This window comes from Schistocerca piceifrons, chromosome 6 (genome assembly GCF_021461385.2).
Source record: "Schistocerca piceifrons isolate TAMUIC-IGC-003096 chromosome 6, iqSchPice1.1, whole genome shotgun sequence".
Lineage (NCBI taxonomy): Eukaryota > Metazoa > Arthropoda > Insecta > Orthoptera > Acrididae > Schistocerca > Schistocerca piceifrons.
Window position 1 is genome coordinate 252,791,553 of NC_060143.1, and position 23,844 is coordinate 252,815,396.

The window sequence follows — 23,844 nt, forward strand, 5'->3', positions numbered from 1 at the left end:
TGCAAGACTCAGAATCATATCCAGGGTCTTCGATAATGCCAAGTTCTCAGATATCGGTAGTCAAGTTACTGAACTCGTTTTATTTCAGACTCTGCATGTGAGAGGACTACCTCGTCATCCGACTGTCACGCATCTTCGGAAGGGAAGGGCTCTTATGCTTACGTTAAAAGACGCACTACTGACTCACCTGGAATGCTGCGGTGCTGATTCCCACAGCTATGAGAATTGTCGTCTCTGTTTTGAACCAAGCTTCTAACTGCAGATAGCAGCCCTGAAAGGAAAGAGAAGACGAATTACTTAATTCCTGGTTTCATTAATAATAATAATAATAATAATAATAATGATAAAATCAGTCTCCTCGAAGCTATCCAAAAGAAAAGTTCTATTCAAAAATCTGCTCTGACAAGCAAAGAGGTCAAAAGTAAGAGAAGGAGATTGGAGATTGCAGGCAGCACGTTGTGATCTTCGCCAAGAGTCTCCGCTCTTCTGGTAGTCGAAATACAGGCAACACAGAAGTTATAGAGTGATTGATTACTTGTTACCTTTGATTCACGTATCTGTTCAAAGAACCCTACCTGCGGAACACAGACCCAATCTGTGCGATAAATTTTGATAGTCATTCACTGACATTTCAGCATTTCTTCAGTTCTCTTAGCACTTTCCTCTTTGCCCGATCATGCTTAATCTTTGGACTAGAGAGAAGCTAATCACGTAACTTGTACAAGAAGTGAGTAAGACAATACGGTTCTAATTCCATTCGTATTTACGAGAACTGAATGGTAGGTAATGCCTTAATCGACAGTGCACCTTTTAAATACGGTAGCCTTTATAGAAATTAGTTTTCCATGCGGTACAGATGGCTGCCATACACACGTCATCCCGCGGCCAGGAGCTTGCAGTAACTGACGACTTTTCAGAATTATTTTCGCAGAATCAGCTATGAATTTTCTGTTATCTCGGCGGGTCGAAACACTTGTTATTACTTTTAAATATTTCCTTGCCTAAAATCAACTTACTGTCCGCACACACTTGGGCTGCACCCCGACCACGCTTGACTACATGTCACCGGCTGTCTCTCTCCACTATCCGCAGCTCGTGGTCGTGCGGTAGCGTTCTCGCTTCCCACGCCCGGGTTCCCGGGTTCGATTCCCGGCGGGGTCAGGGATATTCTCTGCCTCGTGATGACTGGGTGTTGTGTGCTGTCCTTAGGATAGTTAGGTTCAAGTAGTTCTAAGTTCTAGGGGACTGATGACGATAGATGTTTAAGTCCCATAGTGCTCAGAGCCATTTGAACCACCTCTCTCCACTGACGAAATTTATGGAATATCGGTGGTATCGTAGCCGCCGAAAATAAGCTCCTAATGTCAGTTACCAGTAAGAGTATTGACAACGGCAGCTTGTAAAGCTGTTATGGAGGGATTCCACCTCCCGTTTCCCCAACCAGGTCCTCCCCACTACTCGGATTTCTTAATAATCGTGAACTCAAATTTCATCTGAAGTCGTAATGTTGTTGGAAAAAGCTTGAGCTTCAGTTTCTTTCCGCTCCGGGTAGCCACCTGGTCTCAGGCCCCTTGCCACGGTTCACGCGGCTCCCCCAGTCGGAGGTTCGAATCCTCGCTCGGGCATCGGTGCGTGTTGTCCTTAGCGTCAGTTAGTTTAAGTTAGATTAAGTAGTGTGTAAGTCTAGGGACTGATGACCTCAGCAGTTTGGTCCCATAGGAACTTACAACAAATTAATAATAGTAATAATAATTCAGTCTCATATTCGGCCCCAGTAGCTGAATGGTCAGCGCGATAGAATGTCAATCTTAAGAGCCTGGGTTCGATTCCCGTCTGGGTCGGAGATTTTCTCCGCTCAGGGACTGGGTGTTGTGTTGTCCTAATCATCATCGTTTCATCCCCATCGACGCGGAAGTCGCCGAAGTGGCGTCAAATCGAAAGACTTGCACCCGGCGAACGGTCTACCCGATGGGAGGCCGTAGTCCACGACATTTACATTTTTATTCAGTCTGATAATGCTAGCAATAGTACTGAAAATTTCAAGTGTGCAAGTCTTCATCGAAGGTATGAACATCTGTGGAACCCACTAAACACAAATTTTCCGGTAGTTAACTAAAGCAATAAGGTGAGACACTTGATTTTTTTCTCAAATGCCATTGTGCCACAGTTTTCTGTTGACTTTCCTTTTGCACCTCATCGACTTTCATCCAACTCCTTGTTTAGCACACAATTTCAGTGTACCACTTTCGCCAGCTTTATACGTTTTCCCATCCTTTCACAGTACTAACAACAACAAATCAGCCATTTCCGTAAACCGCTTTCTTTCTACGGTAAATTTCAACTGGAGCAACACTGTTATCTTTTAGGAATTCAGTGACGGCACGTTGCTTCAATCGCTGTGCCGAGCATCCATCAAACTATCCGACTGCGGCTGTCATACTAACCTCAACGATAGCTTGCGGCTAGCTGGTGTTCTAACAGAGACTCCGCACGATGTGCTGAAACAATGACTTGCCAGTGCTGCCAACGTTTCAGGAATATAGGACGTACAGACATTGCTTATTATTAAGGCCCCCCTCCCCCCCCCCCCCCCCCCGCCAATACCAGTTTCAAACGTGATTTTTGGTGGTAGACGTTTACACCTTTATGTATTGCTGCGAGTGTGCTCCTGTCGTTTGGTACAAAGTCTAGGTGAAAAAGAAAGTGAAAGGATTGTACGGCCGTTGTTGGGCAGGGTTGTTCGGCCTCCTGCTCTAAATAATTCTGTCTGACGCCACTTCGGCGACTTGCCTGTCGATGGTTACGGGAGCCGGCCAGTGTGGCCGAGCGGTTCTAGGCGCTTCAGTCTGGAACCGCGCAACCGCTACGCAGGTTCGAATCCTGCCTCGGGCATGGATGTGTGTGATGTCCTTAGGTTAGTTAGGTTTAAGTAGTTCCAAGTTCTAGGGGACTGATGACCTCAGATGTTAAGTCCCATAGTGCTCAGAGTCATTTGAACCATTTTTTTGATCACGGGATGAAATGATTAGAACAACAGAAGCAGACAGTCCGCATGCGAATAAAATCACTGACCCACCCGGGAACTGAAGCTGGAACCCCACAATCAAGAGGCAGCGACACTAACCACTTTCAGTTTTCCTTTCGTTCTATCGGTGTATTAGTGACTTTTCGTCATAAGTTCCATGCAGATGCCGCATGACACTTTTCAAACGCCATCTACACTCAGTCTGCTCATTACACAGGGTCGCAAGCCCGCTGACCGAACAGAGTGAGCTACCGTGCCTGCTCCCTACTTGACCATAAGTCTCGGACAGTGTACGTGAAAGTCATGTCTGCTTGCAATGTAGCTGCGTAAATTGTAGTTCAGGTAAAACTCACTTTTAGCCACAAATACCACAGTGGTTCAAATGGCTCTGAGCAGTATGGGCCTTAACTTCTGAGGTCATCAGTCCCCTAGAACTTAGAACTACTTAAAACTAACCAACCTAAGGACATCACACACATCCATGTCCGAAGCAGAATTCGATCCTGCGACCGTAGCGGTCCGCGGTTCCGGACTGAAGCGCCTAGAACCCCTCGGCCACTCCGGCCGGGCACAAGTACCACTAAGGTTCAAAATGGTTCAAATGGCTCTGAGCACTATGCGACTTAACGTCTGAGGTCATCATTAGCCTAGAACTTAGAACTAATTAAACCTAACTAACCTAAGGACATCACACACATTCATGCCCGAGGCAGGATTCGAACCTGCGACCGTAGTGGTCGCTCGGTTCCAGACTGTAGCGCCTAGAACCGTTCGGCCTCACTGGCCGGCCATAAATACCACTAAGGAATAAACGGAATTGGAAAAGGTCGTAAGAATACCCAAATCTTTGATGCGACGTCTTTGGGATGATCTGCCGGCAACTCGTGGTCTCGTGGTTAGGGTTGCTGTCTCTCGATCACGGGGGCCCGGGTTCGATTCCTGGTCGGGTCGGAGACTTTCTTGCGCCGGATGGTGTGTGTGAGTTGTTGTCATCATTTCATCGGCATCAACTAGCAGGTCGTCGAAGTGGCGTCAAATAAAAAGACATCCACCAGGCGGCCGAACACCTCAGACGGGGTCGCCTAGTCAGTAATGTCATACGCACATCTCATCTCGCGAGATGAGCTACTACGTGCTTTACAAACAAACTAATTGCACACTTTGACAGAATTTATACGTAGTTTACTTTAAGTGCGTTACACCGGAATGTACCCTCTGTGTTGCTGTAGGAAGTGGCAGCGAGATGCTGTAAGTGGCTGTGAGGTGGCGGGAAGAAGTGACTCGGACACTCACCCTGCTGTGCCTGGCCCCCGACGCGTCGTTATTGTCCTGGCACGCTCGCTCGTCCACCGGGTTCGGCGTCTGCCACGGTTCCTCCACCTGTGTGCACGAAAACACATAGTCCTATGTTAAGATGATGAACAATACAGCAGCACAAGTGTGAAATCATCAATAAAAATGGTTTTATGACAGTACAAAAGTGTACGTATGGCAATATTTATTTTATTTCGTGCATTTATTTCACTTGACATTAGGGTCCACAGGCCCCCTCTTACATCTATCTAGACATTTTCAGTGAATCAGTAATTTAAATATGTTTAGTACACTACTGGCCATTAAAATTGCTACACCACGAAGATGATGTGCTACAGATGCGAAATTTAACCGACAGGAAGATGACGCTGTGATATGCAAATGAATACCCTTTCAGAGCATTCACTCAAGGTGGGCGCCGGTGGCGACACCTACAACGTGCTGACACGAGGAAAGTTTCCAACCGATTACTCATACACAGACAGCAGTTGACCGGCGTTGCCTGGTGAAACGTTGTTGTGATGCCTCGTATAAGGAAGAGAAATACGTACCATCACGTTTCCGACTTTGATAAAGGTCGGATTGGAGCCTATCGCGATTGCGGTTTATCGTATCGCGACATTGCTGCTCCCGTTGCTCGAGATCCAATGACTGTTAGCAGAATATGGAATCGGTGGGTTCAGGAGGGTAATATGGAACGCCGTGCTGGATCCCAACGGCCTCACATCACTAGCAGTAGAGATGACAGGCATCTTATCCGTATGGCTGTAACGGCTCGTGAAGCCACGTCTCGATCCCTGAGTCAACAGATGGGGACGTATGGAAGACAACAGCCATCTGCACGAACAGTTCGACGACGTTTGCAGCAGCATGGACTATCAGCTCGGAGACCATGGCTGCGGTTAACCTTGACGCTGCATCACAGACAGGAGCGCCAGCGATGGTGTACTCAACGACGAACCTGGGTGCACGAATGGCAAAACGTCATTTTTTCGGATGAATCCAGGTTCTGTTTACAGCATATGATGGTCGCATCCGTATTTGGCGGAATCGCAGTGAACGCACATTGGAAGCGAGTATTCGTCATCGCCATACTGGCGTATCACCCAGCGTGATGATATGGGGTGCCATTGGTTACACGTCTCGGTCACCACTTGTTCGCATTGTCGGCATTTTGAACAGTGGATGTTACATTTCATATGTGTTACGACCTGTGGCTCTACCCTTCATTCGATCCCTGCGAAACCCTACATTTCAGCAGGATAATGCACGAACGCATGTTGCAGGTCCTGTACGGGCCTTTCTGGATACAGAAAATGTTGGACTGCTGCCCTGGCCAGCACATTCTCCAGATCTCTCACCAATTGAAAACGTCTGGTCAATGGTGGCCGAGCAGCTGGCTCGTCAATAAGCCAGTCACTACTCTTCATCAACCGTGGTATCGTGTTGAAGCTGCATGGGCAGCTGTACCTGTACACGCCATCCAAGGTCTCTTTGACTCAATGCCCGGGCGTATCAAGGCCGTTATTACGGTCAGAGGTGGTTGTTCTGGGTACGGATTTCTCTGGATCTATGCATCCAAATTGCGTGAAAATGTAATCACATGTCAATTCTAGTATAATATATTTGTCCAATGAATACCTCTTATCATCTGCATTTCTTCTTGGTGTAGCAATTTTAAAGGCTAGTAGTGTACATTAACAATATGTAAGGGGCGATCAAAAAGTTTCCGTTCGAAATCAGTACAGTCCAGAATTAATATTCCAATCAGGCAAAATCGCCTTGAGCATTGAGGCAATCGTCTTATATATGCACCAGGTTGGTAAAAACCGTGTCCTGCTGCGTGAAGAATTTCTAACTGCCTGTTGCACATCCTCGTGCGACAGGAACCATTGACCCTTTAAGGCTTTATGACACCAAAGGCGTGATAAATGCATGTAGAGAGATCATAACTATAGGACGGATGCTCGAGTGTCTCCCACTTGAGTTGACGTAACTTCTGCGCTACGACATTTGCGACATGGGGACGTGCATCATCATACGAGGTGCGGCTAGAAAAAAACCGGACAGATGCTGGAAAAAACATTTATTTACAATTATTTACAATTTCATGTTATCTCCTTCAATGTACTCTCCTCCTCGGTCTCTACACCGCTCCATACGAATTTTTCACTGTTCATAGCAATGCTGCAGATCATTTTCGGTAAGTCCATACATTACTTCCGTCGCTTTTTCTTTTACTGCTTCAACAGTCTCAAATCTAGTTCCTTTCAAAGCTGGCTTGACTTTAGGGAAAAGAAAAAAGTCACAGGGGGCCAAATCAGGCGAGTAGGGTGGATGATCTAAGATGGGAATGTTGTGTTTTGCCAAAAACGTCTTCACTGACAGCGCACTGTGAGCTGGGGCATTGTCTTGGTGAAGGATCCATGACTTTTTTCTCCACAAATCGTTCCGTTTTCTCCGTACTCGCTCACGTAGGGTAGCCAGGACGCTAATGTAGTAATGCTGATTCACCTTTTGTCCCTCTGGTACCCAATCAATGTGCACAATCCCATTGATGTCAAAAAAAACAATCATCATTGCCTTGAATTTCGATTTTGACATTCGTGCTTTTTTTTGTCGTGGAGAACCAGGAGTTTTCCAATGCATCGATTGGCGTTTAGTTTCGGGATCGTAAGTAAAAAACCACGATTCATCGCAAATAATAACATTTTGTAAGAAGGTGGGATCACTTTCAATGTTTTCCAGGATGTCAGAACAAATCATTCTTCGGCGTTCCTTCTGTTCAATTGTGAGACACTTTGGAACCATTTTTGAACACACTTTGTTCATGTTGAAACTTTCATGAAGAATCTGCCTAACACTTTCCTTGTCAACTCCTGTTAAATCAGACACTGCTCTGATTGTTAAACGGCGATCTTGTCGAACAAGTTTACTGATTTTTTCAATGTTTGCATCAGTTTTTGCTGACAATGGTCTGCCAGTGCGAGTGTCATCACTGGTGTCTTCGCGGCCATCTTTAAATCGTTTAAACCACTCAAACACTTGTGTTCGCGATAAACAGTCATCGCTGTGCACTTGTTGTAACATTACAAACGTTTCACTTGCAGATTTTCCTAGTTTGAAACAAAATTTGATGTTAGCACGCTGTTCTTTCTGTACACTCAACATTTTCCGACGCACAGACAAAACGTAAACTACTTAAAACATACGCCACGGGCAGACTGAGTGCAGGAGGCAGATGAAACTCGAGCAGTAGGCGGAGCGAGAGTCACGTGACAGGTCACGCGACTTTCAGCCTTATTGCATTCGTTTTATTGTTTCACCAGTACTAATCCGGTTTTTTTCTAGCCACACCTCGTAAAGCACCAGCACCTGCTGGAGCAGCATTCCACAACGGTGGTCTTCGACAGACATGCTAGACCGTACACATTTTTCATTCTCCTTGATGTCAGCCCGTGTTGTTTCTTCAGCAATCAAAAAAAGAATAACAGCACATTGGTTCTGTTTGGACACATGGGTAATGACGTTGCCATAGTTCATATTCCCGCATTCACCGCACGCATATCCGAAAGACGCGAATGTCACACTAATGTCTTGCCTATATGTCGGTGCTTATATACCGTCATCGGACTGACGTTACGGCACATATACGCTGCAGCAACGCCCTCAAACAGAAACTAGATCTCCCGTTATAGGACAATAATAGCGATCATGATAATAAAAATACAAGGCATATTCGGAAAGTAAGGTCCGATTAGGCGCGAAATGGAAACCACTATGGAAATCCGATGGAACTTTGCACGGATGTGTTGGGCAGTGTCTTTAGTGTGCCTGTTGATCGCTTCACGTCGCTCTTTTCAGTTCAGAGCGCAAAGTGATGACGTGGACATGCCTGAAACAACAGTGTCTCCCACCAAGTATGTGGATCTGCTGAGAGATTTCGCCTGAAGTTATGCAGCCCACATAACATAAATGTCATGCATTTCTTTCTTCGAGACAATTTTCAGCCACATTCTGCAGGGGCAATGAAGACGCTCCTGCAGCGTTTTCAATGGGAAGTGTGTGATCACCCACCATACAGCCCTTAATTGGCTCCCTCAGTTGTTCATCTCTGCCCACCTGAACTGCTGGCTACGAAGACAACACTTTGGCACAAACAACGATAGGCGGACCATCGTAGAGAATTGGTGGAAAGCACAGGCGGCTGCTTTCTGTGACGAGGGTACTGGGAAGTTTGTACAACGCCACGGCTATTTACAAAGGTAGCTGGAATGTGTGGCTAACCGTTGCGAACAAAAAATGTTTGATTTTCACTGTGGTTTTTATTTCGCGACCAATCGGACCTTACTTTCCAAGCAGCCCTCCTAGTATTGAATGTACTGTACGTAATTTAAGAAATGTAAGTCTTTTTAAAATTGTATTAAGCAGTTTCCCGATTAGCTGACGTTTTTGTCTAATGTGAGAATCGGCATCTAATGTGGCAACACTATAGAAGAAATCACTGTGGAGAAGTAGTTGGAAAGTCAGAGTAGAGAGAAATAATAGGTTACGATTAAGAGAGGAGATCGAAGCAATAAACTAGAAACTGATGCGGATGAGAGAAGCATGAGCGGTTTAAATTATGAGAAACACACTGGATCCCTGTTGGACAGTAGGAAGACTACTGTAGTATACTGAGAAGGAAGTAGCGCAAATGATAATATAAAGTTTTAAACTTTTCTTGAACGCAAAATTGTTTTGGATAAGACGTGGATTACATAGTAATTTGTCCCAAGTTCGTCAATTAACACTAGAGTTTTCTGTGAAGTAAATAACAAGAGAAAAAAGTTTTTTCTTGCATCTGGTGCCACTGCTGTTTCCCATATCGTCTCGACGATAAACTTCACCAGATGCCAATTGTGGCATTCGTGATCCGCACCGATGAGCGAAAACCATCTGATGAACAGCGTGTTTGTCTACCTTTGGAACGAAATAAAGCAGTTATTCTGCGCGGCACAGATCCAGCCATTGCTTAGCAGGTTTGTGGATGTATGTGGCACCAGATGTCTACGTCCACGTGTCTCACTATCTCCGTAAATTACGGGCCGGTGGTTTGAAGGCGCGTTCCAGAGGTGTTCCTTTGGGTTGAATCGGGTGAATTTGATGCTGAGACAGCTACTTTAGTTTGTTATCATGCTCCTCAAACCACTGCAGCCACCTTGTGACACGAACAGTTAGCTGAAAGGTGCCACCGCCGTTGGGGAATACCTCAAGCATTAGGGGAAGCCGGTGGTCAGTAGTAATGTTCACGCAGCTCACAGCTGTCACCGTGTCTTCAGCTACTACCGCAGTTCCCCTGGAAGCCCAGGTTAAAGACATCACAGCATAGATGTACGTTCCTGGCACAAAGCTCGTTTCGACCATCCTTTCAAATCCACCTGGATGACGGCCTAGCCGGACAGGACCGTCGACCTAGCGTAACAAGAAACGTCATTCCTTCGACCAGACAACAAGTTTCCCTTTACCCACAGTCTGGTCTTGTTCATCCCGTGCCAACTGCAATCGTAACTGATGATGTCATTGCGTCAAGATGTGAAAAGGTAGGTGTCGTCTGTTACGGAGTCCCATGTTCGACAAAGTACATTGAACGGTGTCCTCCGACACACTTTTGCCTACACCTGTACCGTACGCTGTCGTCATACCTGCGGCAGATCGCCGGTCGTTCTGCTTCACAGAGCGGGCAACCTGCACATTCTGTAATCAGTCGTGGACGTTCAACACCTCGTCCCCTGCTCATGATTGTACCGTCCTTTAACCACTTTCCATAGATGGCGGCGACAGCAGCACGCAAAAAGTGGACCAGTTTCGCCATTCCAGAGATGTTCGTCCGCAAGTGATGGTCCATAACAATCTGCCCTTTGTGGCCTTCTCGTAGCCACTTGTCTCTCCTCAGCTTATACACCCTTACCGTGTCAGCTGCCCGCAATCGCACCGGGGCAGTCAATCTCAAGGCAGGTGGTGGTCATAACGTTCTGGGACAATGTGGCTAAAATCGTCTGCTCAACAGGCTACACAACATGTGTTTATCCACCTATGACACCTTAGCTAGAAGAAATCGACAGTTAACAATCTGAAACCCAATAGGAAGGTACTGGACGTCCGAAATCTTTCAGTACAAAAATTTCATCGTAAATATTAATAAATTCATCCACGTATGTATTTTTTGCGCAAGAATATTACAAAAAACTATAAAATTTATATACAAAACATTAGTAGAAAGCACATGTATATGTGGGTTTCTTAGGAAGTAGTGAAGAGAAGAAAAGGCAAGTGTTATGCTCCGAAAATTGGTTACTCGAGACTGCTAAGTCTCAAGATTAGACAACATTGGGAATTAAGAAACCAGAAAAATTATGTGATTGGAAGCGAACAGACTGGAAACTACTGCGATAGACAGGTATTATTACGGTATCGCTATTTAGAACGAATGCTTAGTAACAGGTGGCCGCAGAAATTGTGGAGGTGCACCCAAAAGGGAGGAAGGAGACGGCGCCGACTGCCTAGATTATGAGAAAATTTCGAAATTTTTTGGTAAGTTCCTATGGGACCAAACTGCGGAGGTCATCGGTCCCTTGGCTTAGACACTACTTTATCTAACTTAAACTAACTTACGCTGAGGATAACACATACATCCATGCCCTTGGGAGGACTTGAACCTCCGCGCGGCCTAGATTATGGCGGACAGATGTCAATGACGCATTTCTCACCGAGAATATCTAAGAGGCCATTACGAAGGCCGTAAACTATGGACGCTGAGATGCAAGACATGCGATTAGCTGTAAATATTTCGCAAGTATGTACAGGGTATTTCAAAACTCGAAGGCACAACTTCAGGAATGGGGTCCTCATAGAACAAGAAGAAAAAAAGGCTGTGTCAAAATGCGCAAGGAAATGCTTGATTAAAGATTTATTCGACTTTCAGTTCTTACAAAAGTGCACTGTACATCTGTAACGCCAGCTAATACACTCTGGGTGCGTATCAGAGGAAATGTTCGAAGTGATCTGCCCCTTCCTGAATACAGGCCTTGGTTCGTCGCCTCATTGAATTCCGCACACGATCAAAAATGCCTCGTGTTTGAAAGGTTGCCGCAGTGCGTACATGGAGAGACGGTTCACCCACAACAGCAATCGATAACACGAAAGATTTTTCGTGGCCCCACCGGTGAAATGCCAGGGCGTTTAACTCAGGCGAACGGGGTGGCCAAGTAATCGGTTCACCTCTATCTATCCAGTATTCATGAAAATGTGCATGCAGCTGCATCTGGGCAAGCAGACTGAAATGATATAAAAGACATCATACTTACGACAGTGAGAGTAAAACTTTCTTTATTTCACTCATGTTCGTTAGTCCATCACTAACATGGGCTAACGAACGTGAGTGTCTACAGACTATGTTGTTTTATGACTTATGGATACGTGTGCTCGCAATATGTAACAGTGTGACGAATGTATTTAATAGTAATGACAACGACATATAAATCTGTCAGCTCATTTTAAGTTGACATGGCGTAAAGCCACAAAAATCTGCACTTTGTAATGGCCTAAGACCGAAATTGCAATCGTGAAATAAAGTATTACAGTCACTGGCATAAATATGATGCCATTTATAAAGTTCTTCATCTACATCTAAATCTACGTAGTTACTCTCCAATTTACACTTAAGTGGCTGCCAGTGGGTTCATCGAACCATTTTCATACTACTTCTCTACCATTCCACTCTTGAATGGCGCGTGGGAAAAAGGAACACCTAAATCTTACCGTTCGATCTCTGATTTCTGTTATTTTATTATTATGATCATTTCTCCCTAAGTAGGTGGGTGTTAACAAAATATTTTCGCATTCGGAAGAGAAAGTTGATGATTGAAAATGACTGTGAATGCCAGGTATAAAAAGTTAGACCGAAATGAGTTAGAGTACCATCATGCATGAAATACAATTGTCAACGGGAGTAAGTCTTCCTGGAGGACATAGGTCCAAACAAGAAATCGCCAGCAGTGGTTGGCCAGTTGTTGACGGAGAACCTCTGTTGGTGAGACGATTGGATGGTTTCATGGCATTTTGTGTCGGCCCATACGTGCTGGTTACGCAAATTCTGGATTCCGCATCTTGTCAAAGTCGCCTCTCTGCGACTAAAGCAACAGCTGCAAAGCTCGGCGTCACAACACATTGCTGCAGGAACCCCCGTTTTCAAGAAGGGACGTCGAACAGATGCGCAGAATTATATACCTATATCTCTAACGTTAATCAGTTGTAGAATTTCAGAACAGGTAATATGTTCGAGTATAATGACTTTCCTGGAGACTAGAAATCTACTCTGTAGGAATCAGCATGGGTTTCGAAAAAGACGATCGTGTGAAACCCAGCTGGCGCTATTCGTCCACGAGACGCAGAGGGCCATAGACACGGGTTCCCAGGTAGATGCCGTGTTTCTTGACTTCCGCAAGGCGTTTGATACAGTTCCCCACAGTCGTTTAATGAACAAAGTAAGAGCATATGGACTATCAGACCAATTCTGTGATTGTATTGAAGAGTTCCTAGATAACAGAACGCAGCATGTCATTCTCAGTGGAGAGAAGTCTTCCGAAGTAAGAGTGATTTCAGGTGTGCCGCAGGGAAGTGTCGTAGGACCGTTGCTATTCACAATATATATAAATGACCTCGTGGATAACATCGGAAGTTCACTGAGGCTTTTTGCGGATGATGCTGTAGTATATCGAGAGGTTGTAACAATGGAAAATTGTACTGAAATGTAGGAGGATCTGCAACGAATTGACGCATGGTGCAGGGAATGACAATTGAATCTCAATATAGTCAAGTGTAGTGTGCTGCGAATACATAGAAAGAAAGATCCTTTATCACTTAGCTACAATATAGCAGGTCAGCAACTGGACGCAGTTAATTCAATAACTTATCTGGGACTACTCCCAGCCTGTTGAGCAGACGATTTTAGCCACATAGTCGCAGAACGTTATGGCCACTACCTGCCTTGAGCGATCCTTTAGGAGTGGTCTAAAATGGAATGACTATATAAAATTAATCGTCGGTAAAGCAGATGCCAGACTGAGATTCATTGGAAGAATCCTAAGGAAATGCAATATGAAGACAAAGGAAGTAGGTTGCAGTACACTTGTTCGCCCACTGCTTGAATACTGCTCACCGGTGTGGGATCCGTACCAGATAGGGTTGACAGAAGAGATAGAGAAGATCCAACGGAGAGCAGCGCGCATCGTTTCAGGATCATTTAGTAATCACGACAACGTTACGGAGGTGACAGATAGACTCCAGTGGAAGACTCTGCAAGAGAGACGCTCCGTAGCTCGGTACGGGCTTTTGTTGAAGTTTCGAGAACATACCTTCACCGATGAGTCAAGCAGTATATTGCTCCCTCCTACGTATATCTCTCGAAGAGACCATGAGGATAAAATCAGAGAGATTAGAGCCCACACAGAGGCATACCGACAATCTTTATTTCCACGAACAATACGAAACTGGAATAGACGGGAGAACCGACAGAGGTACTCAAGGCACCCTCCGCCACACACATTCAGGTGGCTTGCGGAGTATAGATGTAGCTGTAGATGTAGATGAAGAACCATTAGGAGAACGTCATCCTTGGAGGATAATCTGCAGAAGCCAAGGGGTTGGGTTGTTTTGGGGGAGGAGACCAGACAGCGAGGTTATCGGTCTCATCGGATTAGGAAAGGACGGGGAAGGAAGTCGGCTGTGCCCTTTCGAAGGAACCATCCCGGCATTTGCCTGGAGCGATTTAGGGAAATCACGGGAAACCCAAACCAGGATGGCCGGACACGGGACTGAGCCGACGTCCTCCCGAATGCGAGTCCAGTGTGCTGGCCACTGCGCCACCTCGCTCGCTACGCAGAAGCCAAGGCTTGCACACGCTCCAGATGGTATGGATACAGCACGCTTTCACACAAATATCTCCAGATCGTAAAGTGCGGCACATTCATGTGCAAGCCTAACCGCCTTGTGCTGATTCCAGGACATTCCTCCACAGTCCTGAGTAGGCTTTCTTTATCCTATCGTGTTGTAGGTGTTGCCGACCCCCTGTGGACGAGTGAAATTCTCGTATTCACAGACAAGCCGAAGAATTCCTTCAAACATCTTTAGGTGTGGTAATCTGTGCAATGGTTAGCGCCACTGTACAAGTGACGTGCCTGCAATACATTGCCACGCGCTAAACCTTGCATGTAATTCATTGTCGCGAGCTCTTGGTTGGTGTACATTTCCAGACTGCAGACTAAGCGCACAGGCAATTACAAACTACCCCATCCATATCTTCGATAATGGCTACGGATACGTGTTAACGTTGCTAGTCACTTCAGAGGAGAATGCGCACCACAACTACTAACCACGGATATGCCAGGAGCTACAAATTTAGCTTGCGCTCACCGACTTCATATGCGCATTCTGAAGGATATTCAGGCCCATATCACACTGATTCATAACTTGATTACTTGTGTAACACTGCGTAACAGTAGCATGCTCGAGTAACTATGCATTTACGAACCCATGTTGACATAGCCTTATTTTTTTCTTCTTGTGTGAGGGATCCACTGCTGAAGTTCTGCCGTCGAGTTTCGAAAAACCCTTTGTATTGATAAATTCCTGCACTCTCACACGGATTTCTTACAACAAAGTTACAGATTCTGACAACTTTGTGCCCTTTTTTCTACCAGTCACTCTTAGTACAGTCACTATTTGAGTTGTAAATTTCAGCACATTATGTCACCTGTAGGACTTCCCCCAACATTGGTAACATATAATGAAGGTACCAAGCATTCAAAGAACGCAGGGCTATAGCAGATATTACAGGGGAGAGATTCTGCAATGAAATCAATATACCAGGCCTCAGACGCAATTACGCGTATATAAAATTTTCAGAAACCTAAGCTGCCAATAACTGAAACAAAATACCCGCAATATAAGTACATATTCGTAATATGCAAAGATAAAAGAAGCGACTGATATGTCTTGCAAGTTCATTCAACCCGCTTCATTTCTACGTAGTCTTCCGCGGCCGGTGTCATTATTATTAAAACTCTTCTGCCTGTTTTCCACGTCATTGCATAAAATACTGTAATCATAAACCTAAAACCAACGTTTCGACAGTATTACAACTGCCTCCCTCGAGGCAAGACTGGATGAAAGGAGGCTCTATTTATTGCAGATGATCGGTATCAAGACATCATATTTTTGAAACTTTATTGGCCCTAGAATATAACAGGCTAGTCGTGACGGAAGGAGGAAGGTAGGAAAGAAGCTGTTCGTGGGCTAGCTGGCTTTTCAGTGATTGGGTAAGCTTGAAAATCATCGCGTGGAAATGCACTGACAGTTCCCCTACAGCTAGCTGTCTGGTCCGTGCGGCGGCGTCAGTGTCCGGTGAGTCTGCTTCCCCACGACAGCTCGCGGCCCGTTGGACTGGGACAGCCGGCAGCCAGGACGTCGGAAGTTTGCAGCCGACCTCTCTGCTGAAGTTGTCAGGCTGCTTAATAACTTCAATCGCCTCTCCTGATATGACGTATTGACACTGATTGTCTGCAATAAATAGAGTCGCCTTTCCACCACCAAAACTAGTCTTGCCCCGAGGGAAGCCGTTGTGATACGGTCGAAAAGTTGGTTTTCGTAATTATAGCATTTTATACAAAGAAAGGCACTCTAAAACATCCAAAAGAACTTTAGTAATCACAACATGTTTCATTTTTCATAAAACACAGTGATCTTTATGTTGTAATATCAGTGACTGGCACTTGGGGCCACGAGTTAATCACACACAAGACTGCTTAGGAAAACTGTGTGGCGGTTCAAGATTTATTATAACACTGTGAATATTTTGTTTAACAGTCTGCGAAGTTATATGTCGACTTATTCAGCTGTTCTCTGATGTAAGAGGTGCCGTATCAATTTTAGACTGAGCGAGGTGGCGCAGTGGTTAGCGCACTGGACTCGCATTCAAACCCGCTTCCGGTCATCCTGATTTAGGTTTCCCGTGATTTCCCTAAATCGCTTCAGGCAAATTCCGGGACGGTTCTTTGCAAGGGCACGGCCTACTTCTTTCCCCATCACTCCCTAATCCGATGTGATGGATGACCTCGCTGTTTGGTCTCCCTCCCCTGAATCAACCAACCAACCTATCAGATTTAGTGAAGCATCGTAAGCACTGGTGGTCCGTTATTAATGTTGGAGACTACGGGTCAATTTTGTAAAGCGTAATGACAGGAAGTGCGATAGTTGAGTTAAATGTAGAGTAATGACTATGTTCAGTTAATAGCAAACTGAGCAGTGAAGATTCATCAATAAATATCGAATGACATCCATAATGCGAATTCATTTCAAACGATAACTTGTTGCACCACTGTATTTAGCGTTCGAAGCCCTTGTTAATTCAGTACCTCAAACCTTGGACGATATCATACGCAGCCAACGATCACTTATTTCCGTATGAGCTGGGGAAAGACCTTGTTTTCATCTGTAGCATAACGAAGACAGAGGACACCGTAGTCAGGCAGAAGACTCTTCCGAGGAGCCATATGACACTGGAAATGGCGTCCAATGCTTCTTGACAGAGCGTAGGGACACGATGCGGGAGACCCGCACCACCGTACTATGCAGGAGCATAATGGAGGTTTCTTTCCGTTGCCTTCTTCCGACCGTAATGGGAATGAGTGATGATGATGAAGACGAAACAACACCCAGTCATCTCGGGGCAGGTGAAAATTCCTGACCCCGCCGGCAATCGAACCCGGGAAGCGAGAACGCTACTGCAAGACCACAGGGTGCGGACCGATATGACATTAGTTATTCGTGAAAGCTAGGGACACGCATGTTTCCTTGTGCATCTCAATGGGACTGGAGTGACAGACTCTTCCACATGCAGCGAACATCAAGTGGACGATGGGTATATTTACGAGTGTTATTTCGTCCTGCGATGTTCTAAATATGCTCCACACTAAAATAAAGTCTGCAAAAACTTCGCAAAAATATGCGTTTCCTAGTCAAAAAATATTAGAACACTAATGACTGAGAAAATCCTGTAAGTGAACTGTTTAACAGCACTTTACCTACAAGAAGCGGATATACTTTGCTGATACACCAGATACAGAGATTTGTAATTTCGTCTACCTATAAATGGCTGTATACTTAAATTCAACCGCCATTGCTAATCTTAATAAGTAATTGTAATGACTGTATTGTTTCCAGCAAAAAAACCAAAGAAATAAATTTAAAAAGAAGAGAGGATACCACGTTCAACTATTGCGCTCAAAAACTCTTGTTCCAAATTGCAGTGGCGAATAAATGTCCCTCTGAGTGAGAAGTACGTGTTGTGATAAGAGTAGAAGACGGCTTCTTCTCCAGTAATGTGACCAGTGAGGGAAGCTGGGTAGCTCCCTGTCCGCCAGACGATAAGCGAAAATCGTGGAACGACTCCTCACATATTATATTTCAAAGAATAAATTTAAAATATTTTTACTAAGAAGTAACGCATCACCACGTTTTGTGTCAGAAAAACAACATTTCACCTCGAATTACTGCCTTGAGGATACACTGCCAACATTAGTGTATAACGCCAAATGAAGCAAAAACTCCTACAAAGTAATGTGGCTAGAGTCCGCCACTGCACATGGCCAGTACAGAGTCTCTTGCACTTGTTGGGATGTGAGGTTTTGGTGAATCTATCACACAAAACTTGAGAAGAAATAAGGCAGACTTGATGGATAACATATTTATCACAACAAAAATGTAAGTCGGGCGAGGCTTACTAAAGCGGCCAATTAGTGGTCAGTCTGCTGCCCAATTCTCATTTTCTCGCATTAAACACGCTTTCACGGTGGTTACACATCGACCGACTTCTGACACGCAAACGATTAGAAAAGCTATTTTAATTTTACTTACCGTTCCGCTGAACGCCCTGGAGACTACGCTGATAGGACTTCCGGAATTAGTCGTCTAAAACAAAAACAAAAATAAAAATGGAGCATTAGTGACAGTCTGCAATTATCAATGGGAATGCAGCAACACATTATGAACACAAAATAAAATCATATTTGTGGTCTCGTGAACTGGAATTTTTGCTGTTTTAGAACGTCAGAGTTTCAACGTTACCCTTGTACATAGTACAGCACTGCACAGGGAGTTCAGAACTTGCCATTACAAGCTGCTAGGATCTACAAGCGGGCAGGATAAGACATATTAAACATAGCGTTCCACTCCTCTGTGTTTGCGTAATGTAACTATAGTAATCCGCAGTTACAGTGATATTTACAAGGTGTATATCGAATTAACCAAAGACTAGCTTTGGAATGAGCACAACTTTTTTTAAGATGAGATACTTTACACGTCAGTTCTCAGAGATTTTAAAATTCGTCAAAAGTTCGTTTGTTTCATTTTGACTATAGCCGAATAATCGTTTTGAAAGATTCAGTAACTGTTAAGACAATAAAATAGTTCGTATTTATTGTTCCGTCTCAATTGCACATTTTCAATTAGATTACGAGTTTTTATCATTCTTAATCGCCTCCAGATGATTTACATCAGCAATCCGTCTTGTCTCCTTAAACCCACATATCAGAGTACCCTAATATGTAGTTCTGAGTGGATAAAACGGGTTGCTGATGGAACTACGTAGATCTGAGTACCTTGATATGTAGTTCTGATTGGATAAAACGGGTTGCTGATGGAACTACGTAGATCTGAGTACCTTGATATGTAGTTCTGATTGGATAAAACGGGTTGCTGATGCAACTACTTAAATCTGAGCACTCTGATGTGTGGTTTGGAGTAGACAACATGGGTTACTGATGCAGGTAAGTAGATTTGAAGATCATCAATAGTGCTGGAAAAATGTAATATAATTAAAAATGTGCATCTGAGAAGGAACAATAAAATGAGAATTATCTTAATATTTTATTTTGGTTGGATTGTAGACAGGTTTGTGGAAAAAATGATGGGCTCGAGTATGGATGCTGTCACATTTACATACATTCAAACAAATTCATTAAAGTTAATACTAATATAAAGTAAAATACTGGTAGCCCTCATGCAGCTTAATTCCATTATTAAATACAAATTAAACTTCGATTTGTGACATTACACTCCTTAAAATGACGTGGAGAAGGATTCCTTTTAATAAGATTTTGTTAGACGCGAAGAGTCACTTCAGAATGAACTGATGTTGTAGTAGAACACGTAGCTTCAAATGGTTCAAATGGATCTGAGCACTGTGGGACATCTATGGTCATCAGTCCCCTAGAACTTAGAACTACTTAAACCTAACTAACCTAAGGACAGCACACAACACTCAGTCATCACGAGGCAGAGAAAATCCCTGACCCCGTCGGGAATCGAACCCGGGAACCCGGGCGTGGGAAGCGAGAACGCTACCGCACGACCACGAGCTGCAGACGAACACGTAGCTCTGCAGTATTTTTACTATTCGTGAATATCAACGAGATGAAAGTTGGAAAATCTGCAAAAACATGTCCGATGTCAGTTGCGAGTGTGTGTCTTTCCTGAGTTGTGTGTGAAATAAATGGTGCGCTATGTAGTCATGCTTAGATTTACGAATATTTACATTGCACACACTGACCAAAACCTTATAGTACAAAAAATGTACTTTGGGACCAGAGACCTGGAATCGAATAGAACCATTAAATCACGACATTGGACCAGAGACCTGGAATCGACTAGGACCATTAAATTCACGACATTGATGAAATCCACCTTTTTTTGGTGGAATGGTTGAATGGAGGCTCAGACTTCATCTTTATCGACCGCAAAGCACAGGATATTGCCACAGGTTGTTACATTTCCTCTGTCTTGCGATGCCATGCGGATGGAGGGGCATGTGGCCAACACACCGCTCTCTCGTGCTTTGTGCAGACTTCCGAGACCCTGGAGCCGCTACTGCTCGCTCAAGTAGCTCCTCAGTTGGTAGCACGAGGCTGATTGCATCTCGTACCAGTCCTCCACCAAGGAAAAATCCTTGGCAGTACTGGGAATCGGATCCGGGGCCTCCGCATTGCAGCCATCTACACTAACCACTTAGATACGTTGGCTGACGTTTTATTGTATAAGCCAACAAAATTTGACACTGTATTCGTATTTGACCTCAGCTTTTTCTCACACATTGAGACTTCATTGTAAATTAGAATATTACAAACGCATTTAATTATAAAATAATCAAATTATTTCTCAGTGTGAACGAAGGATTTATTGGTGCACACAAATAAAAACAGCTCTTTAATACACAGGTAATATGTGTCTATTGACTCTAATTTCTTTTCTCTCTCCTCCTTGAAGCTCTTAATACAGCTTTCTCCTTTGTGACTCACCTGTTTTGTATCTCCGTAAATGACCAACTGTAGTCACCTATCGTATTTGTATTTTAGCACTGTTCCTCACTAAAATCATACAATTTTTCAGAACAAAACTCAAGCTTGTGACGTTTCATTTCCTGGCCATGCCTGTTTGGTCGTCCTATTCACTATTGTAGATGCCAGGAGGAGTTTCCCGTGGCCAGGTGAACGGAGCTTTGCTCATCCTGAAGATTCCTAAACGGGTGGGCATACTAGCTTGATTTGCAGAGCACGTCGTTTCCTCGCGACGGCAGTGGTTACCAGCATCTGACGAAGGTAAACTCCTGGAGCACCTGGCATCCTGGCAGGAAGCAGCGACTTCTAGAGAAGTTCTCGTAGAGGACGCAGGAACTGGCCAAAGAACTGCTTACATTCCTCTCTTGCGTCAGACTGGCTGAAACGCCAGAATATTGAAACAGTTTCATGGAGCAGTTCGGAGCTCGCGAAATTGAGAAATCGGCCGACGGGCTGCGACCTCTGCGGTGCGAGTTGTGTTTTATCACCATTCCGGGATTCGTGACCAAAGACATTGCTTTTCCAGTACGGCAAACCTACAAGGAGTCGAACGTGCGGTTCTGTCAAAGTAGACACAATTATCTCTCGAATGGGCATTGCGTTCTGTGAATGGTGTAGAGACGACGCTTAGGCCAATTCACATTGACCGTCAAGTCACCTCAAAATATTCCGCAGTGCGTTTCAAACAGCGGCATTGACACAGGTCGTCAACGGACCGTTGCGTCACTTCAAGGTTTGTTGGTAAGGAAATTTTGTGCTATCGTCGTCTGCTAACATTGTAAGTGTAGCTGCTTACGCCGTCCTCATTTGTGTTATAGTACTACATATTGTGCTTTTGTGTGTTCGTGTTTTATTATTATGCTTTTTTTCGTGCAAATCGCAAATTTTCTACGACGACTTGGATATTTTTTACACCGTGTGTTCTTACACAAGCTAGGTCATACTTTGGAAAGCGATTAATTATTTGGATTTTACAATAACAGGACAGAGATGACGCCCACAATGCATATAAATAAGAACATCAGTCGACGAAGCAACTCCCATTACATAACGTTTTAAATGAAAAGGTCAGCTTTAATGAAGAATAAAAATACAGTTGTTTGTAACGTATTAGTTACGTAAGAAAGAAAATGAGTGAGCTTCTATTTATTCGTTTATAGGTATTGTTTGACATGGGTATGTATCCGTTAGAAAATAAATGTCGATGTTTTGAAATATCGTTTCTCTTCTTAGAACTTTATCAAAAAAAAAAAAAAAAAAACGCTAAGAGAGAACATAGGCGATGAAGTTGGCTTTGGTGATTAATAACCTTTGTCGTTGCTAGTTCCTGAATTCTAATAGTGTACTCTGACATTTTGTATCGCAGATGGCGACTCAAAACCCCACTCTCGGCGTTCTGCACTGTGCTAAACGAACTGACGTGATGGACAGTGTAAATACACGCTGACGTGCATGGCAAATGCAGGACGTGCTTGAATCAAGGAACAGTCGGAGTTGTAGTTGTAAATTGTTGTAGTTGTGCTGGGAAAGTCCCTGCGCTTCAAGCGCCAATAGAAAGCACAGAAGCTGAAATCGTTATAGGTACAGAAAGCTGGCTAAAGCCTGAAATAAGTTCTGCAGAAATTTTTACGAAGTCTCAGACGGTGTTCAGGAAAGATAGATTAGGCAGAATTGGTGGTGGAGTGTTTGTGTCTTTCAGTAGTAGTTTATCTTGTAGTGAAGTCGAAGTAGATACTCCGTGCGAATTGGTATGGGTGGAGGTTATACTTAACAGCCGAACTAAGTTAATAGTTGGCTCCTTCTACCGACCCTCAGACTCCGATGATATACACTCCTGGAAATTGAAATAAGAACACCGTGAATTCATTGTCCCAGGAAGGGGAAACTTTATTGACACATTCCTGGGGTCAGATACGTCACATGATCACACTGACAGAACCACAGGCACATAGACACAGGCAACAGAGCATGCACAATGTCGGCACTAGTACAGTGTATATCCACCTTTCGCAGCAATGCAGGCTGCTATTCTCCCATGGAGACGATCGTAGAGATGCTGGATGTAGTCCTGTGGAACGGCTTGCCATGCCATTTCCACCTGGCGCCTCAGTTGGACCAGCGTTCGTGCTGGACGTGCAGACCGCGTGAGACGACGCTTCATCCAGTCCCAAACATGCTCAATGGGGGACAGATCCGGAGATCTTGCTGGCCAGGGTAGTTGACTTACACCTTCTAGAGCACGTTGGGTGGCACGGGATACATGCGGACGTGCATTGTCCTGTTGGAACAGCAAGTTCCCTTGCCGGTCTAGGAATGGTAGAACGATGGGTTCGATGACGGTTTGGATGTACCGTGCACTATTCAGTGTCCCCTCGACGATCACCAGTGGTGTACGACCAGTGTAGGAGATCGCTCCCCACACCATGATGCCGGGTGTTGGCCCTGTGTGCCTCGGTCGTATGCAGTCCTGATTGTGGCGCTCACCTGCACGGCGCCAAACACGCATACGACCATCATTGGCACCAAGGCAGAAGCGACTCTCATCGCTGAAGACGACACGTCTCCATTCGTCCCTCCATTCACGCCTGTCGCGACACCACTGGAGGCGGGCTGCACGATGTTGGGGCGTGAGCGGAAGACGGCCTAACGGTGTGCGGGACCGTAGCCCAGCTTCATGGAGACGGTTGCGAATGGTCCTCGCCGATACCCCAGGAGCAACAGTGTCCCTAATTTGCTGGGAAGTGACGGTGCGGTCCCCTACGGCACTGCGTAGGATCCTACGGTCTTGGCGTGCATCCGTGCGTCGCTGCGGTCCGGTCCCAGGTCGACGGGCACGTGCACCTTCCGCCGACCACTGGCGACAACATCGATGTACTGTGGAGACCTCACGCCCCACGTGTTGAGCAATTCGGCGGTACGTCCACCCGGCCTCCCGCATGCCCACTATACGCCCTCGCTCAAAGTCCGTCAACTGCACATACGGTTCACGTCCATGCTGTCGCGGCATGCTACCAGTGTTAAAGACTGCGATGGAGCTCCGTATGCCACGGCAAACTGGCTGACACTGACGGCGGC

General features: G+C 45.0%; 1 protein-coding gene across 1 annotated transcript in view; it reads right to left on the reverse strand.

Moving 5' to 3' along the window:
- LOC124803258 (CD151 antigen-like) overlaps positions 1-23,844 on the reverse strand; it is a 159,136-nt gene that overhangs the window by 24,189 nt on the left and 111,103 nt on the right. Inside the window, exons 4-6 of the mRNA XM_047264441.1 lie at positions 18,293-18,346; positions 4,319-4,405; positions 188-271 (exon numbers count right to left, since the gene is read on the reverse strand). Of these exons, the coding sequence (XP_047120397.1) occupies positions 188-271; positions 4,319-4,405; positions 18,293-18,346 (225 nt within the window). The remainder of the gene's footprint in view (positions 1-187; positions 272-4,318; positions 4,406-18,292; positions 18,347-23,844) is intronic.